Source organism: Heterodontus francisci, chromosome 23, assembly GCF_036365525.1.
Source record: "Heterodontus francisci isolate sHetFra1 chromosome 23, sHetFra1.hap1, whole genome shotgun sequence".
Classification (NCBI taxonomy): domain Eukaryota; kingdom Metazoa; phylum Chordata; class Chondrichthyes; order Heterodontiformes; family Heterodontidae; genus Heterodontus; species Heterodontus francisci.
Genome location: NC_090393.1, coordinates 1,355,748 through 1,375,789, shown reverse-complemented (window position 1 = coordinate 1,375,789; position 20,042 = coordinate 1,355,748). Strand labels below are relative to the sequence as shown.

The following is a 20,042-nucleotide window of genomic DNA, read 5'->3' as shown; positions in this document are numbered from 1 at the left end:
CTTTGGCAAAGGTCTTTGCTTCTATCCATTTGATTCAACGCTCCCCGTTCCTGCCATGTGTTAGACTCTTACCCTGTTTTCATCATAAATGATTTGGACCACACTGCGATGTCGCTGCTCACTGGGGGGCGGGGAAACCGGATTCTCGGGTTCTGCTGGCTTTGCGGCTTCTTCTTCAAGCTGTTGCTGTCAAAGGAAAAAGACAAAGAGGCTGTTAAATGAACGGAAGAGCAGACAATTCCAGAGATATTTCTGCAATGTTTTCTGGACAATGGGAGATCAGGAAGTGGATGTACATCACCATGAGAGTTCTTTTGTTTGGAAAGGGTTAATAAGACAGCCAATATGATCTAATACTGATTTCTCTTCATATTAACTTTTAGCTTTTGCCTGTTAAATGTCGTGAGGTGCTGAAAGGTGCTAGATAAATGCAAGTCTTTCTTTCTTTAAGTAAGTCTGATAGGGGAATGAAAGTGTAATCCTTGCTTTATTTTATTAATTTAGATGCAGTTGAAAGTAATGTTCAGTTTAGACTGTCAACCTCAATAAAAGATATTGATATTGAAACAAATACTTTTGACTCTGGAAGATTTGACCAATCAAGTAGACTGAGCTCAGAACTGGAAAACTCCGCATGTCTTGCAGCAAGTGTTGCTGTTAGGGGTTTGTTTAACCATTGTCAATAATAGTTATTACTGTCGCTTAATAAATCTGGCAACATCGACATCCAATGCTGTGAACTTCATTATTTTGAGGAGTAATTTATATGTCAGAACTCACATCCTCTAACACCTTCCCGGTAACAACATTTTATAAGCATTCCACTTAGCCCAATCTCATGATTGTAAGTGACAGGAAATTATCAGCAGGAAAACATTTTACAACATAGTGAGAGAGGAGCAAATCTGCAGGGAAATCACAGAGATGTGCAAGAACTATAGAGTGGTGATACTGTGGGATTTTTAATTACCCAAATATTGATTGGGATAATTTTAGAATAAAAGGCAAGGTGGGGGGGGGGGGGGGGAGGCATTTCTGAAATGTGTTCAGGAGAACTTCCTTGATCAGTATATTCTCAGCCCAACTAGAAAAGGACGTATTGCTGGATCTGATGCTGGGAAGTGAGGTGGACCAAGTGGGCCGAGTGTCTGTGGGGGTGCACTTGGGTAACAGTGATCATTGTATCATAAGGTTTAGACTAGTAATGTAGAAAATCAAGAAACGATATGAGATAGAATGTCTAGATTGGAAGAGAGCTAATTTCAACACGATGAGAAGGGATCTAGCCAGGTTAAATGGAATGAAAGACTGGCAGGAAGAGCTGTATCAGAACAATGAGTCATCGTTAAGGAAGAGATGTTTCAGGTACAGGCTAGGAACATTCCAACAAGAGGGAAAAGTAACAGAACCAAAGGCAGGGCTCCTTGGATGATGAGGAAGATAGAGATTATGATGAAACAAAAAAGATGCATGTCAGGTGAATTCTTCAAGTGAGAACCAGGCCAAATACAATAAGTTGAGAGGGGAGGTGAAGAGGAAAATAAGACTGGATATAATGAGAGAAAATGAGAATAGAATGGCAGTCAACATAAAAGGGAGCCCAAAGATCTTCGACCGGCATGTAAATAGTAAGTGGGTAGTAAGAGGTGGAGTGGGGCCTATTAGGGATCAAGAGGGTAATATACGCTTAGAGGCACAGGACAAGGCTAATATACTTAACGAGTACTTTGTATCAGTGTTCAGTAAGGAAATGGGGGAATCTGAAAAAATATTGGTAGAAGCGGAGAGTGTAGAGGTAATGGATAGGGTAGAAATTGAGAGGGGGGAGGTACTAAAAAGCTGGCTATGATTAGGGTAGATTAGTAACCTGGTCCTGATGTCTTGCACCCTAGGATGCTAAAGGAAGTGGGGATGGAGATAGTGGAAGGGCTTGCATTAATCTTCCAATCTTCCCTGGATATGGGGGTGGTGCCAGAGGATTGGAGAGTGGCAAACGTGACCCGCTTATTCAAGAAAGGGTGTAAGGACATTACTAGTAACTACAGGCTAGTTAGTTTATCAGTGGTGGGTAAGGTTTTAGAAACAATAATCAGGGAAAAAATCAACGGACACTTGGAGAGGTTCGAGTTAATTAAGGAGAGCATGAATTTGTAAAAGGCAGATCATGCTTAATGAATCTAATTGAATTATTAATGCAGTAACAGAGAAGGTTAATTTTGTTTCTATGGATTTTAAGAAAGTGTTTGATAAGGTACCACATAAAAGGCTGGTTAATAAAATTGAGGCTCATGGAATAGGAGGGTCAGTATGTAATTGGATTTTTTAAAAATGCCTGAAGGTTGTAGTAAATGGTTGTTTTTCATACTGGAGGATGGTAGACAGTGGTGTTCCCCAAGAGTCAGTGCTGGGACCACTGCTTTTTTTGCTATATATAAATGACTTGGATCTTGGAATACAGAATAGAATTTCAAAATTTGCTGATGACACCAAACTTGGAGGTGTGTCAAACAGTGAGGATGATATGAACCACCTGCAACAGGACATAGATAGGCTAGCAGAATGGGCAGACAGGGGGCAGATGGAATTTAATACAGACAAGTGTGAGGTGATGCATTTTGCCAAAAGGAATAGGGAGAGGCAATATATATACTTAATGGCATAGATCAGAAGAGTGTGCAGGAACAGAGGGACCTGGGGGTTCATGTGCATCGATCTTTGAAGGTGGCAGGACATATTGAGAGAGTGGTTAGTAAAGCATATGGGATCTTGGGCTTCATAAATAGAGGCATTGAGTACAAAAGCAGGGAAGTTATGCTGAACCTTTATAAAGCTCTGGCAGTTCTGGTCACAACTCAGCATCAGAGGCAGAGACAGGATCACTCCAGACTCTCAGGTATTTTAAAAACTGCGGAATGACAGGTACAGGAACTGCATTTAGTCTTTCGAGAAGAGCCTACTTTTAGCAACAGACCAAATCTGTGAGATTTACACCAGACCCAATGAATGACACCTACCCACCAGCCCTGCCCAGTCCGGACAGTCCAACCCCTCACTCTGATGGACGCTTGAATGCCCTGAAGCTAGCTGTATAATTAACAGATCTCCCCGAAATCTCCCCTAAACCTCCTGCCCCTTACCCTAAATCTATGCCCCCTGGTTCTTGACCCCTCCGCTAAGGGAAAAAATTTCCTCCTATCTAACCTATCAATGCCCCTCAATCTTGTATACCTCAATCAGGTACCCCCTCAGCCTTCCCTGCTCCAAGGAAAACAACCGTAGCCTTTTCAGTCTCTCTTCATAGCTGAAATGCTCCAGCCCAGGCAACATCCTGGTGAATCTCATTTATCATATTGAAATCTGCCTTCCCCCAATTCAGTACCTTTATTTCTGGTCCATCTTTGTCCTTTTCCATAACTACCTTAAATCTGACAGAGTTATGGTCACAATCCCCGAAATGCACCCTCACTGACACTTCTACCACTTGACCGGCTTCATTCCCTAGGATTAGGTCCAGTACTGCCCCTTCTCTTGTAGGACTTTTCACGTACTGACTCAAAAAGCTCTCCTGGATGCATTTTAAGAATTCTGTCCCCTTTAAGCCTTTTGCACTAAGACTATCCCAGTTAATATTGGGGAAGTTGAAATCCCCTACAATTATTACCCTATTATTTTACACCTCTCTGAGATTTGCCTACATATCTGCTCCTCTATCTCTCCCCGACTCTTTGGAGGCCTGTAGTACACTCACAGCCAAGTGATTGCCCCCTTTTTGTTTTTAAGTTCTACCCAAATGGCCTCATTTGAGGAACCTTCTAAGATATCATCCCTCCTTACTGCAGTAATTGACTCCTTGATCAACAGTGCAATGCCACCTCCCCTTTTACCCCCTCCCCTGTTGCGCCTGAAAATTCTATACCCTGGACTATTGAGCTGCCAGTCCTGCCCCTCCCTCAACCATGTCTCTGTGATAGCAATAATATCATAATCCCATGTGCTAATCCATGCCCTCAATTCATCTGCCTTATTAGTAAGACTCCTTGCATTGAAATAGATGCAATCCAACCTTGTATTTTTCGCTTGTGCCTTACTAGGTCTATATTTGCTCTAAACTCACTAGCACGTGGCACCGTGAGTAATCCAGAGGTTACAACCTTAGAAGTACTGCTTTTTAATCTGTTACCTAGCTCCCTAAATTCTTGTTGCAGGACCTCATCTCTTTTTCTACCTATGTCATTGGAACCAATGTGTACCACGACCTCAGGCTGCTCACCCTCCCCCTTCAGAATGTCCTGCAGCCGCTCCGTTACATCCTTGACCCTAGCACCAGGGAGGCAACATACCATCCTGGAGTCTCATTTGCGGCCACAGAAACGCCTGTCTGTACCCCTTACAATAGAATCTCCTATCACTATGGCTCTCCCAGTCTGTTTCCTCCCCTGCTGTGCAGCAGAGCCATCCGTGGTGCCACGAACCTGGCTGTTGCTGCTTTCCCCTGGGAGGTCATCCCCCCCCCCAACAGTATCCAAAGCGGTATATCTGTTTGAGAGGGGGATGGCCACAGGGGACTCCTGCACTACCTGCCTGCGCCTACTACTCCGTCTGGTGGTCACTCATCCCTTTTCTGCCTGTGCAGCCATTACCTGCGGTGTGACCACCTCACTAAACATGCTATCCATGATGTCCTCAGCATCGCAGATGCTCCACAGTGAATCCACCTGCAGCTCCAGCTCCGTAATGCAGGTAGTCAGTAGCTGCAGATGGATACACATCCTGCACACATCATCGTCAGGGACACTGGAAGCGTCCCTGATTCCCCACATAGCACAGGAGGAGCAGATCACGGGGCTGAGCTCTCCTGCCATGACTTACCTTTAAATTAATTTAGTTACTCCCTTTAAAAAATACTGATTACACCAGGGGCCTTGTTCTACAAAGAACAAAGAACAGTACAGCACAGTAACAGTCCATTCGGCCCTCCAAGCCTGCGCCGATCTTGATGCCTGCCTAAACTAAAACCTTCTGCACTTCCGGGGACCGTATCCCTCTATTCCCATCCTATTCATGTATTTGTCAAGATGCCTCTTAAACGTCTCTATCGTACCTGCTTCCACCACCTCCCCCGGCAGCAAGTTCCAGGCACTCACCACCCTCTGTGTAAAGAACTTGCCTCGCACATCCCCTCTAAACTTTGCCCCTCACACCTTAAAATGTCCCCCAGTAACTGACTCTTCCACCCCGGGAAAAAGCTTCTGACTATCCACTCTGTCCATGCCACTCACAACTTTGTAAACCTCTATCATGTCGCCCCTCCACCTCCGTCGTTCCATTGATAACAATCTGAGTTTATCCAACCTCTCCTCACAGCTAATGCCCTCCAGACCAGGCAACATCCTGTTAAACCTCTTCTGTACCCTCTCCAAAGCCTCCACATCCTTCTGGTAGTGTGGCGACCAGAATTGCACGCAATATTCTAAGTGTGGCCTCACTAAGGTTCTGTACAGCTGCAACATAACTTGCCAATTTTTATACTCTATGCCCCGACCGATGAAGGCAAGCATGCCGTATGCCTTCTTGACTACCTTATCCACCTGCGTTGCCACTTTCAGTGACCTGTGGACCTGTACGCCCAGATCTCTCTACTCCAAACACTGCCCAGTACAATCTAAAATCCTTATTAAATTTCACTAATTTAAGTAATACTACTCACCTTATCACTTGAGGTTTTTTAAAAAAAAAACTTTCCCCTTTTTTAAGCAATTTAAATATACTAACAGCTGTTACTTACCCAATCAATCACCTTGCAGAATTCCCGTGATGTCACTAAGTTTTTTTTTCCTCTTTTCGAGTCTCAGCACGCACTGAGAGACACAGTCAGCCGTCACTCCGGATCGGCTCCCACGCAGGTCCGCCAGCCGTCACTCCGGATCGGCTCCCACGCAGGTCCGCCAGCCGTCACTCCGGATCAGCTCCCACACAGGTCCGCCAGCCGTCACTCCGGATCAGCTCCCACGCAGGTCCTCCAGCCGTCATTCCGGATCAGCTCCCACGCAGGTCCGCCATCCGTCACTCCGGATCAGCTCACCACGCAGGTCCACCAGCCGTCACTCCGGATCAGCTCCCACGCAAGTCCGTCAGCCGTCACTCCAGATCAGCTCCCACGCAGATCCGCCAGCCGCCGCTCCGCTCCCAGGTAAGTCAACATCGGGTACAGAAGGTTAATCACTCACTCATAAACACTGCTCTTTGACAACGGAACTCCATTTCTAATCCTCCGTTATTGGGCAGAACCAGGATCAGACAGGCTGCAGACAGAGTGACAGAGAGGGACAGCGACAGACAGAGACACAAAAAGACAGGGACGGAGACAGAGACGGACAGATGGAGCAAGAACAATAGGAAAGAAGAGAAAGACAGTTGGAGAAAGAGAGCCATACAATGAGACACACAGCGAGAGAAACAATGAAAAAGATAGAGCAACTTAGAAAGCCAGAGACAGGCACAATCAAAGTTTCTGCAGCCTTCCATTCCCTCCCTTCTTCCTCCTGTGTCTTGTCTCTCTGTTTGTCCATCTCCACTGCCCCTTACTGCCTTCTATTCCAGTGTGGAAACCTTCAGCTGCCTCAGCCGATGTTCTGGAACATTCTCTCCAAACCCCTCCGTCATCCACCTTTAAAATCAGAGAATGGTTACAGCACAGAAGGAGGCCATTCAGCCCGTCGTGTCTGTGCCGGCTCTCTGCAACAGCAATTCAGCTCATCCCACAGCCTGCCAGCAACCCCCAACATCAGCCTTTTCCCTGTAGCTCTGCAAATTATTTCTCTTCAGATAATTATCCAATTCCCGCTTGAAATCCATGATTGAACCTGCCTCCACCACACTCTCAGGCAGTGCATTCCAGATCTTAAACACACACTGAACCTGCCTCCACCACACTCTCAGACAGTGCATTCCAGATCCTAAACACTCACTGAACCTGCCTCCACCACACTCTCAGGCAGTGCATTCCAGATCTTAAACACTCACTGAACCTGCCTCCACCACACTCTCAGGTAGTGCATTCCAGATCCTAAACACTCACTGAACCTGCCTCCACCACACTCTCAGACAGTGCATTCCAGATCCTAACCACTCGCTGCGTGAAAAGCTTTTGCACATGTCACCTCTGGTTCTTTTTCCAATCATCTTAAATTGGTATCCGCTAATTCTGGATCCTTCAGCCAATGGGAACAGTTTCTCTCTATCTACTTAGTCCAGACCCCTCATGATTTTGAACACCTTGATCAAATCTCCTCTCAACCTTTTCTTCTCCAAGGAAAACAGCTCCAGCTTCTCCAACCTAATCTCTGGATTACTCCCTGTCCCAAGTGCGAGCGAGTTTGGGAATCGGAGGATCGAGCAGATGAAAGCGTGGCTGAGGAGATGGTGCAGGAGGGAGGGCTTTAATTTCCTGGATCACTGGGTCTGTTTCTGGCGAAGGTGGGACCTGTACAAGTTGGATGGGTTGCACCTGAACCGGAACGGGACCAACATCCATGCTGGGAGATTTGCTGGTGCTGTTGGGGGGGGCGGGAGGGGGGGGGTTTAAACTAATTTGGCAGGGGGATGGGATACAGAGTGGAGGTACAGTAGGGGACAATGCACAGCCAAATATAGAAGAGAAACTGAGTCAGTCTGGAAGGCAGAACAAATATAGACCTGTTAAGGCACAAGCGAATAATAGAAGGCTGGATTGCATCTATTTCAATGCAAGGAGTCTTGCAAGTAAGGCAAATGAATTGAGGGCGTTGATTAACACATAGGAATATGATATTATTGCTATCACAGAGACATGGCTGAGGGAAGGGCAGGACTGGCATTCCAGGATATAGAATCTTCAGGTGGTGATGGGGGAGGGGGTAAAAGAGGAGGTGGCATTGCACTGTTGATCAAGGAGTCAATTACTGCAGTAAGGAGGGATGATATCTTAGAAGGTTCCTCAAATGAGGCCATATGGGTGGAACTTAAAAACAAAAAGGAGGCAATCACTTGGCTGGGAGTGTACTACAGGCCTCCAAAGAGTCGGGGAGAGATAGAGGAGCAGATATGTCGGCAAATCTCTGAGAGGTGTGAAAATAATAGGGTAATAATAGTAGGGGATTTCAACTTCCCCAATATTAACTGGGATAGTCTTAGTGTAAAAGGCTTAAAGGGGACGGAATTCTTAAAATACATACAGGAGAGCGTTTTGAGCCAGTATGTAGAAAGTTCGACAAGAGAAGGGGCAGTACTGGACCTAATCCTGGGGAATGAAGCCGGACAAGTGTAGAAGTGACAGTGGGGGAGCATTTCGGGGATAGTGACCATAACTCTGTACGAATTAAGGTAGTTATGGAAAAGGACAAAGATGGGCCGGAAATAAAGGTACTGAATTGGGGGAAGGCCGATTTCAATATGATAAAACAGGATCTGGCCAAAGTGGACTGGGAGCAGCTACTTGTAGAAAGTCTACATGCACATGCGATATAAACATGCAAAATAGGGATAGAAAAGAGAAAAAAAGATAAGTAGAACAGTTTGATGCAATATCTTTTACTGTTTCTCGAGCTCGCTGTAGTCCTTGATTGAAGAAATAGTCTTGCACTTCGTTGGGGCCCAGTAATCTTCTTAAAACTTTGCTCACGTGGCAAACCTTTTCCTCTTTGAGTTTTATGTGTTTTCACAAGATTCAGTTCCGTGGGAAGAGATGAAGGCAGACTGACAGGAGAGGCTGTAATTCTTGCTTCAGTTCCAGGAGAGGTGTTTACTCCATGAGCACACGGCTTTGTCTCTGTCCTCAAATCCCTTTGTTGGGAGTTCAAATTCAAAGGGCATGTTTCTGTGCTGTATAACTCTATGACTCTATACTCTATGACCCTGTCATGACTCCTCAGAATCTTATATGTTTCAATCAAGTTGCCTCTTACTCTTCTAAACTCCAGTGGATACAAGCCGAGCCTGTCCAACCTTTCCTCATAAGACAACCCGCCCATTCCAGGTATTAGTCTAGTAAACCTTCTCTGAACTGCTTCTAACACATTTACATCATTCCTTAAATAAGGAGACCAATACTGTACATGGTACTCCAGATGTGGTCTCACCAATGCCCTGTATAGTTGAAGCATAACCTCCTTACTTTTGTATTCAATTCCCCTCACAATAAACAATAATATTCCATTAACTTTCCTAATTACTTGCTGTACCTGTATTTTTCTTTTTTATTCTTCCTGCCAAAATGGACAATTTCACATGTTCCCACATTATACTCCATTTGCCAGATCTTTGTCCACTCACTTAACCTATCTATATCCCTTTGTAGCCCCCTTATGTCCTCTTTACAAGTTACTTTCCTACCTATCTTTGTGTCATCAGCAAATTTAGCAACCATACCTTCAGTCCCGTCATCTAAGTCATTTATGTAAACTGTAAAAAAGTTGAGGCCCCAGCACTGATCCCTGTGGCACACCACTCATTACATCTTGCCAACCAGAAAATGACCCATTTATGCCGACTCTCTTTTCCTGTTAGCTAGTCAATCTTCTATCCAAGCCAATTTGTTATCCTCTACACCATGAGCTTTTATTTTCCGCAATAACTTTTGATGTGGCACCTTCTCAAATGCCTTCTGGAAATGTAAATACAGTACATCCACCGGCTCCCCTTTATCCACAGCACATGTTACTTCTTCAAAGAACTCCAATAAGTTAGTTAAACATGATTTCCCTTTCACAGAACCATGTTGACTCTGCCTGATTACCTTGAATTTTTCTAAATGCCCTGCTATAATGTATTTAATAATAGCTTCTAACATTTTCCCTAAGACAGATGTTAAGCTAACTGGCCTGTAGTTTCCTGCTTTCTGTCTCCCTCCCTTTTTGAATAAAGGAGTTACGTTGGCTATTTTCCAATCTGATGGAACCTTCCCCGAATCTCGGGAATTTTGGAAAATTAGATCCAACGCATCAACTATCTCACTAGCCACTTCTTTTAAGCCTGTAGGATGAAGTCCATCAGGACCCGGGGACTTGTCAGCCCACAGCTCCAACAATTTGCTCAGTACCACTTCCCCGGTGATTGTAATTTTCTTGAGTTCCTCCCTTCCTTCCAATACTTTTTAGCATTACAGTGGGTTGGGCTAAGTGTGTTTTCAGTGTTTAAGGGTTAAAGGAGCTATTGAGTTCTGAGCAGGTTGAACACAGGCTTTCACTATTTAGCAACAGGCAGGTGTGGAGCTAAGACCAAAACTATTGAACCAGCCATTTCATTCTACATTACCACCTCCTGCAGTTAAGTTCCAACAGTATTAAAACACACACTGTCATTCAGATGATTGGACTGAGACTGAATTGATTTTCAGCCTAATAGAAGTAGCTCCTGTTGATAAAAACATTCTTGATTAAAAGCTCCAATGGTGGAGTCCGTGTCCTCTCTGTTTAGTGTGTACCAGTTGTCTTCCAGTTCCATATCAACTCCACTATGCTCAGGTCCGGCTCATAGAATCTTAACCTTTTACCACATATTTTTTTGAAAAGGACAAAGATTGACCGAGAGGGTGATGCAGCTGAATTTCATCTGGAGACCACAGCTCCCGGCGGCTGCACCGGAAACGGATGCTGTTTCCACTTGAGCATCATATGACTGGCCAAATGTGATCAAGTGGCCTCCGGCCAATTAACTAACTGGAGGCGTAGGTCCCATCCAATTAAGAAGCAGGGGTGGGTAACAAGGTGTCAATGGCAGAGTCACCTGACTGAAAGGCAGGTACTGCCACCATACATGCACTGCTACCTTGTATAAAACGATTGCCTCAGCAACCTTGCAGAGCACCCCTCCACCAGAGCAGAAGGCCGAAAGCAGCTGACCAGGAGCCTGCTCCAACTATGGCAGAAGGAAGACCCTGGGTGACCCAGGGTTTAGCAATGCCTCTCTGCAGGTTCTCCTCCAGACTGCAAGGGCAGCCGGGTGCTCCGCTTCCCCCAGGGACAGGAAGAAGAGGGCAGCCCGCCTGACCAAGCAAGCTGAAACGGAGATTGCAGAGGAGGTCAACAGAAGTGGGGGTCACCCCCGAACATGGGTGCAGTGCTGTGTCGTGTTATTGGCTCTTAACACAAACATACCTAACACTAACAATAATTTGTAAAGTAAACGAAGCGTTCTTTATTGAAGAATAACAGGATTCTAGGAGAACTCTTCAATCCATGTGTTACCTGCTGACGAGCATTGCTCCAACTACTGTGACACATGTTAACCTGTGATGATGTATACTGAACTATTTACATATTAATCAGAATTAAAGAAATTAAAGCAATAACACAACATCCCCCTTTTCTTAAATGGAAATTTGCACAAGTTATAAGCTATGTACATAATGAAATAGGATAATTGTGAACAGTATTTACATGCGTGGACTCTCACATTAATTATTCAAGTGTCTCTGAAACATACAGGTGATCTGCTGACTCGACCAGATCTGATGACAGTGAAACTTTGCTGAGATCTGGAATAGTCAATTCTTTTCTCTTGTCTCATAGGTCTAGGCTGCCAATTATCTTGTACTTAAGTGTTGTACGTGTCATCTCCCTTAACTCCACTCTCAGAACTTGAATATGAACGTGTTCTTGACGCTATGGAAGTGTAAGTTATGATGCTGTTGGATAACTCTCTCAGCTGACACCTATTCCTTTTCAATGTCGCTCCATTTGGGGTGGTTACCTAGTATGAACGTGGCTCATTCCAGATCTTTAACACTTCTGTCGGGACCCCTCTTGTGGGTGGATCACTATGACTTTCTGTCCGACCTGCAGGAGGAGGTAACTCCACACTTGCATGCTTGTCACATGTGATTTTCATTTTCTCTTGTCTTGTGAATAGTTTGTCTTGGACTGACGATGATCTTGGACTGACGATGATCTGATCAGATGACGACTCTGAAGATTTGTCCTGACTTGCCCTCCGAACATAATCTCTGCTGGGAATAGTAATCCCGTGCCTAGTGGTGCTGCTCGTTGGTGCAACATTCATAATTGAATATCTTGATTGGTTTCCTTACATTTCAAGATTAATGACTTTACCGTCCGCACCATCCTTTCTGCCAATCCAGTCGACATTGGATAGTGTGGTGATGACATAATGAGATTTACAGCCCACTTTGCGCACATATCTTGAATTACCATATTGGTATATTGTGGACTATTATCCGACACTATCTCCTCCAGGGAACTAAAGACACTGAAAATTGCACACATCGTGTTTGCTACCAATGCGCTTGATGTATCCCTCGGTTGGCAAATGATTGGAAATTTGGAGAAGTAGTTGGTAATAAGTAAGGAGTCATCACCTCTGGCAGTAAATAAGTCAGTAGCTATTCTTGACCATGGATGTGATGGAACATCATGTGGATGAAGTGGTTCTCTGTGTTGACTCGGCTGGTGCTCCTGACATGCATCGGACATCCTCACTGCTTGTTCTATGTTGTTATTGATCCCTGGGCAATAAACTGTCTCACATGTGAGTTGTCTTGATCTTTCAATGCCCATGTGACCTTGATGTAATGAGGTAAGGATATCTTGATGAAGCGTTTTTGTTATCAATACTTGTCTGACTATGAAAATGACTTCACTTGATACCCCTAATTCATCAGGATGTGGCCAAAAGGTTCTGAGGTCTGTGGACCCTCTTGCATCGTGTCTGGCCATCACTGATGATGAGCTGCCATAATGGCCTGAGGACAAAATCTCTGGAAGTCTCTCTCTGGAGATCTTCATGTTTTTTCTATCCAAATCGCATTAGGTCAATGTTGTACATATCTTCCAGTTCCACATCTACTTTGTCCACTTAGACATCCAATGGTATATCTTCTGTCTTCTTGGGGTTGGGTAGCCTACTCAATGTGTCAGACGTAACCATGAGGTTTGCCGGTTTGTATGGGACCTCACAATCGTACCAGTGTACTTTGATGAATAATTGTTGGAGTCAAGGTGGCGTGGTGGTGAGTGGCTTTTGCTAATAGCTTGTGATCAGTCTCAACAACAAAGCATTTGCCAAGTAGGTACATATGGCATTAGTATTTGCTAGAGTCTGCAGAGTCTCATCGACAGGTTTGCGTCTGCCTGCAGTGAATCTGGCCTAACCATCAGCCTCAAGAAGACGAACATCATGGGGCAGGACGTCAGAAATATGGGCGACCACGCTCTGGAAGTGGTTCAAGAGTTCACCTACCTAGGCTCAACTATCACCAGTATCCTGTCTCTAGATGCAGAAATCAACAAGCGCATGGGTAAGGCTTCCACTGCTATGTCCAGACTGGCCAAGAGAGTGTGGGAAAATGGCGCACTGACACGGAACACAAAAGTCCGAGTGTATCAAGCCTGTGTCCTCAGTACCTTGCTCTACGGCAGCGAGGCCTGGACAACGTATGTCAGCCAAGAGCGAGGTCTCAATTCATTCCATCTTCGCTGCCTCCGGAGAATACTTGGTATCAGGTGGCAGGACTGTATCTCCAACACAGAAGTCCTCGAGGCGGCCAACATCCCCAGCTTATACACACTACTGAGTCAGCGGCGCTTGAGATGGCTTGGCCGTGTGAGCCGCATGGAAGATGGCAGGATCCCTAAGGACACATTGTACAGCGAGCTCGCCACTGGTATCAGACCCACCGGCCGTCCATGTCTCCGTTATAAAGACGTCTGCAAACGCGACATGAAATCCTGTGACATTGATCACAAGTCGTGGGAGTCAGTTGCCAGCGATCAGAAGCGCAAGGGGAGAGCCAACTGCGAAACAGCCCTGACAACCAATTTTATCTGCAGCACCTGTGGAAGAGTCTGTCACTCCAGAATTGGCCTTTATAGCCACTCCAGGCGCTGCTCCACAAACCACTGACCACCTGCAGACGCTTACCCATTGTCTCTCGAGACAAGGAGGCCAAAGAAGAAGAAGAAGAAGATTTGCTATCACTAGATGCCAAGGTTTCTTGTTCTATTTTTGAATATTTTGGCTGAGTGGGTAACAAACTTTTAGAACCGGATGCAATTGGTCTACCTTCCTGTAACACATGCTCCGAGACCCTTATGTGAAGCATCTACATCAAGTGTAGTTTCTTTCCTTGGGTCGTAGTATTGTAAACATGTTTCAGCAGAAAGTGACTGTCTTAATGAATCAAATGCGTGTTGATGATCTTTGTGCCACAAGAGTGGCAAATCTTTCTTGAGAAGTTCACACAGTGATGATGCTTTCTGAGAGAAATTCGAAATATATGGTGGTAAAAAGTTAAACAGGCCCAAACGCCTCGGTAAACATCTTTATCTTGAGGAGTAGGCATTGATTGTACATCCTCAACATTACTGAGATCTAGTCAGTGGCGCAGTGGTTAGCACCGCAGCCTCACAGCTCCAGGGACCCGGGTTCGATTCTGGGTACTGCCTGTGCGGAGTTTGCAAGTTCTCCCTGTGTCTGCGTGGGTTTTCTCCGGGTGCTCCGGTTTCCTCCCACAAGCCAAAAGACTTGCAGGTTGATAGGTTAATTGGCCATTATAAATTGTCACTAGTATAGGTAGGTGGTAGGGAGGATATAGGGACAGGTGGGGATGTGGTAGGAATATGGGATTAGTGTAGGATTAGTATAAATGGGTGGTTAATGGTCGGCACAGACTCGGTGGGCCGAAGGGCCTGTTTCAGTGCTGTATCTCTAAATCTAAAATCTAAAATCTAAATCTAAATTAATATGACTCACATTGATAGCACATTTTTTGCCAATGGCTCCATTAGAATGTGAAGATTCTTGTCATGTTCTTCCTTGGTACTTCCCATGACAACTATGATTTATTCTCTTCGTTTTTTTTGTGGGATGTGGGTGTCACTGGCCAGGCCAGCATTTATTGCCCATCCCTAATTGCCCTTGAACTGAGTGGCTTGCTAGGCCATTTCAGAGGGCATTTAAGAGTCAACCCCATTGCTGGAGTCACATGTAGGCCAGACCAGGTAAGGACGGCAGATTTCCTTTCCCAAAGGACATTAATGAACCAGATGTGTTTTTACAACAATCGACAATGGTTTCATAGTCACCATTAGACTAGCTTTTAATTCCAGATTTATTGTTTGAATTCAAATTTCACCATCTGCCGTGGTGGGATTCGAACCCATGCCCCAAGAGCATTAGCCTGGGGCTCTGAATTACTAGTCCAGTGACATTACCACTACGCCACCGCCTCCCATCCGCAATGCAAACACAGCCAGGAACACTCTCAGTAATGCGATTCATATGCTGTTGGAACAGTTCTTGACTCACTGACAGACTGGTTGGTAACCGTAGAAAGCAATACCTCCCAAATGGTGTTCTGAATGTTGTTAGTTCCTGTGAATCCTCAGAAAGGTGTAATGACCAGTATCCATGCTTCGCATCCAACTTTGAGAAGAACTTGACTCTAGCAAACCTTGGGTTGAGATGCTCTGGAGTAGGCAGCTTGTGCGGACACCTTTTGAGTGCTCAACGTAATCTTATGGGATCCAAGCATACTCTAATGGTACAATTTTTCTTAATTACAGCGGTTATAGAGCTACACCAATCAGTGTGTTGCTGAACACAGCAAATAATCCCTTGTCGTCCACCTTGTTGAGCTCGGCCTTGAATCTGTCCTTTATGTCGACACTGCACTTTCATAGTGGATCGATGGAGGGAACTACATCGTCCTTCAGGTGAAGAATAGCATCTTCTATAAAACTGTCCACGGTGTTCTTGGGAATCGAGGGATATGGGGAGCGGGCAGGAAAGTGCAATTGAAGCCCAAGATCAGCCATGATTGTATTGAATGGCAGAGCAGGCTCGATGGGCCATATGGTCTACTTCTGCTCCTATTTCTTGTGTTCTTGTAAATCTATCTGTGTATTTCTGTTGCTGATCTTGAATAGACTCAATAGGATCACATTTGCCTTGATTGTCTAGCATTGGCACTTTACTGATCTCGTCAATCGTCTCGATCCAGAGTTCACTGCATGCTGGTAGTCCTGCTAGTGCTGGACATTAGAACATTACAGCGCAGTACAGGCCCTTCGGCCCTCGATGTTGCGCCGACCTGTGAAACCATCTGACCTACACTATTCCATTTTCATCCATATGTCTATCCAATGACCACTTAAATGCCCTTAAAGTTGGCGAGTCTACTACTGTTGCAGGCAGGGCGTTCCATGCCCCTACTACTCTCTGAGTAAAGAAACTACCTCTAACATCTGTCCGATATCTATCACCCCTCAACTTAAAGCTATGTCCCCTCGTGTTTGCCATCACCATCCGAGGAAAAAGACGCTCACTATCCACCCTATCTAACCCTCTGATTATCTTATATGTCTCTATTACGTCACCTCTCCTCCTCCTTCTCTCCAACGAAAACAACCTCAAGTCCCTCAGCCTTTCCTCGTAAGACCTTCCCTCCATACCAGGCAACATCTTAGTAAATCTCCTCTGCACCCTTTCCAAAGCTTCCACATCCTTCCTATAATGCGGTGACCAGAACTGCACGCAATACTCCAGGTGCGGTCTCACCAGAGTTTTGTACAGCTGCAGCATGACCTCGTGGCTCCGAAACTCGATCCCCCTACTAATAAAAGCTAACACACCATATGCCTTCTTAACAGCTCTATTAACCTGGGTAGCAACTTTCAGGGATTTATGTACCTGGACACCAAGATCTCTCTGTTCATCTACACTACCAAGAATCTTCCCATTAGCCCAGTACTCTGCATTCCTGTTACTCCTTCCAAAGTGAATCACCTCACACTTTTCCGCATTAAACTCCATTTGCCATCTCTCAGCCCAGCTCTGCAGCCTTTCTATGTCCCTCTGTACCCTACAACATCCTTCGGCACTATCCACAACTCCACCGACCTTCGTGTCATCCGCAAATTTACTAACCCACCCTTCTACACCCTCATCCAGGTCATTTATAAAAATGACAAACAGCAGTGGCCCTAAAACAGATCCTTGCGGTACACCACTAGTAACTAAACTCCAGGATGAACATTTGCCATCAACCACCACCCTCTGTCTTCTTTCAGCTAGCCAATTTCTGATCCAAAGCTCTAAATCACCTTCAACCCCATACTTCCGTATTTTCTGCAATAGCCTACCGTGGGGAACCTTATCAGACGCCTTACTGAAATCCATATACACCACATCCACTGCTTTACCCTCATCCACCTGTTTGGTCACCTTCTCGAAAAACTCAATAAGGTTTGTGAGGCACGACCTACCCGTCACAAAACCGTGCTGACTATCTCTAATGAACTTATTCTTTTCAAGATGATTATAAATCCTGTCTCTTATAACCTTTTCCAACATTTTACCCACAACCGAAGTAAGGCTCACAGGTCTATAATTACCAGGGCTGTCTCTACTCCCCTTCTTGAACAAGGGACAACATTTGCTATCCTCCAGTCTTCCGGCACTATTCCTGTCGGCAATGACGACATAAAGATCAAGGACAAAGGCTCTGCAATCTCCTCCCTAGCTTCCCAGAGAATCCTAGGATAAATCCCATCTGGCCCAGGGGACCTATCTATTTTCACACTTTCCAAAATTGCTAACACCTCCTCCTTGTGAACCTCAATCCCATCTAGCCTAGTAGCCTGAATCTCAGTATTCTCCTCGACAACATTTTCTTTCTCTACTGTAAATACTGACAAAAAATATTCATTTAACGCTTCCCCTATCTCCTCTGATTCCACACACAACTTCCCACTACTATCCTTGATTGGCCCTAATCTAACTGTAGTCATTCTTTTATTCCTGATATACCTATAGAAAGCCTTAGGGTTTTCCCTGATCCTATCCACCAATGACTTCTCGTGTCCTCTCCTCGCTCTTCTTAGCTCTCCCTTTAGATTCTTCCTGGCTAGCTTGTAACTCTCAAGCGCCCTAACTGAGCCTTCACGTCTCATCCTAACATAAGCCGCCTTCTTCCTCTTGACAAGCGCTTCAACTTCTTTAGTAAACCACGGCTCCCTCGCTCGACAACTTCCTCCCTGCCTGACAGGTACATACTTATCAAGGACACGCAGTAGCTGCTCCTTGAATAAGCTCCACATTTCGATTGTTCCCATCCCCTGCAGTTTCCTTCCCCATCCTACGCATCCTAAATCTTGCCTAATCGCATCATAATTTCCTCTCCCCCAGCTATAATTCTTGACCTGCTGTATATGCCTGTCCCTGCCCATCGCTAAGGTAAACCTAACCGAATTGTGATCACTATCACCAAAGTGCTCACCTACATCTAAATCTAACACCTGGCCGGGTTCATTACCCAGTACCAAATCCAATGTGGCATCGCCCCTGGTTGGCCTGTCTACATACTGTGTCAGAAAACCCTCCTGCACACACTGGACAAAAACTGACCCATCTAAAGTACTCGAACTATAGTATTTCCAGTCAATATTTGGAAAGTTAAAGTCCCCCATAAGCACTACCCTGTTACTCTCGCCCCTGTCGAGAATCATCTTCGCTATCCTTTCCTCTACATCTCTGGAACTATTCGGAGGTCTATAGAAGACTCCCAACAGGGTGACCTCTCCTCTCCTGTTTCTAACAATTGGACAATTGGTGTAAACACCATAGAAGACTTGTGGTGACCATACAGAACTTCCATATCTGCATTTCAATGTCAATGCTCCCACGGAGTAGATTGGTGACCGTTATGTGCAGTGAGTCTAGTTCTTGTTGGCTGTCGCCTAGACTCCCACTTCGGTACATGTCTTTGAGTATCTCCAGTGGTAAAATGTTGCCACTTGGCCCAGTATCTATCTTCAGTCGTAGCTTGCCACTTTTGTTAGGACATATAATTTCAACTGTGCTGAAGGCTTCCAGTTGTGTGATTGCATCCATATGCTGTTTGACTGTCACTCTATGGAAAGTTCTTCACTTTCCAGCTTGAGTTTGCTTCTTTCAGTGCTTTCTTTGCTGCCCAGGTTTCTGCCTGTTCTTGAAATGGTACTTAGTGAACTCTTTTTATTCTTGCCAATAGGCAGCATCCATTTATTGTTGAGCTGTGGCTTGTTGTGGTTTCTGACCACTTCTTTGCTGCCAGATTTTCTACACGGTCTTGCCCAGTGTCCCATTAGACCACACACCTTGCAGCTAAATTTGAATGCAGAACAATTACGTTGCTGATGCCTTCGACTGCACTTGCCGCATGCTTTGCCCTGTCAAAATGCCTGGGCTACCTCATCTATGGTTGTTGCTGCACCAAGCGCTTGTATATATAGCCTGCTCACAGCTATGACTTTGAATCTTCTGGCATCTTCGAGTAAACTGTCAATGTCGTATCCTTTTTTCTTATCAAGCAGATCCTTTTGGAAAGCCTCTATTAGAATCGATGCAATTACCAGCTCCATTATTCTCTTGGAGAGTTCTGTGTCTGATAAATTGCAATCTTTGCCTTTGTCTTGACACCTACTGATGAACTGGTCAATAGTTTCTTTGGGCCGTAGTCTAAAGGCCATCAGTTCGAGTCAATGGATTCTGAAGTTGACCATGACTTAACTGATCTTCCAGAGTTATTCAGAGTTCAGATGGGTCTTTCTGGTCTGCTTCTGACAGTCCAGAGGTGCTGATATGATGGAGACCTTCATTGCCAATCATTACCTATATTTTTATTGCTTGCTTGTCAGGTTCTGCAATTGCAAGGTCTAAAAGGCGTAACTCCATAAGCTGTTGAAATAGTCCTGAGCTCTGTGACAGCAGCACTGGACCTCTGTCACGCCACTGGACCTCTGTGGCTGCAGCACTGGACCTCTGTGGCTGCAGCACTGGACCTCTGTGGCTGCAGCACTGGACCTCTGTCACGGCCTGAGCTCTGTGGCTGCAGCACTGGACCTCTGTCGTAGCACTGGACCTCTGTCGTAGCACTGGACCTCTGTCGTAGCACTGGACCTCTGTCGTAGCACTGGACCTCTGTCACGGCCTGAGCTCTGTGGCTGCAGCACTGGACCTCTGTCACGCCACTGGACCTCTGTGGCTGCAGCACTGGACCTCTGTGGCTG

General features: G+C 45.4%; 1 protein-coding gene across 1 annotated transcript in view; it reads right to left on the bottom strand.

Annotated features, from left to right (window-relative positions):
• Positions 1–20,042, bottom strand: part of ncor2 (nuclear receptor corepressor 2) — a 446,529-nt gene that overhangs the window by 278,356 nt on the left and 148,131 nt on the right. The window contains exon 8 of the mRNA XM_068055641.1: positions 73–186. Within this exon, the coding sequence (XP_067911742.1) occupies positions 73–186 (114 nt within the window). The remainder of the gene's footprint in view (positions 1–72; positions 187–20,042) is intronic.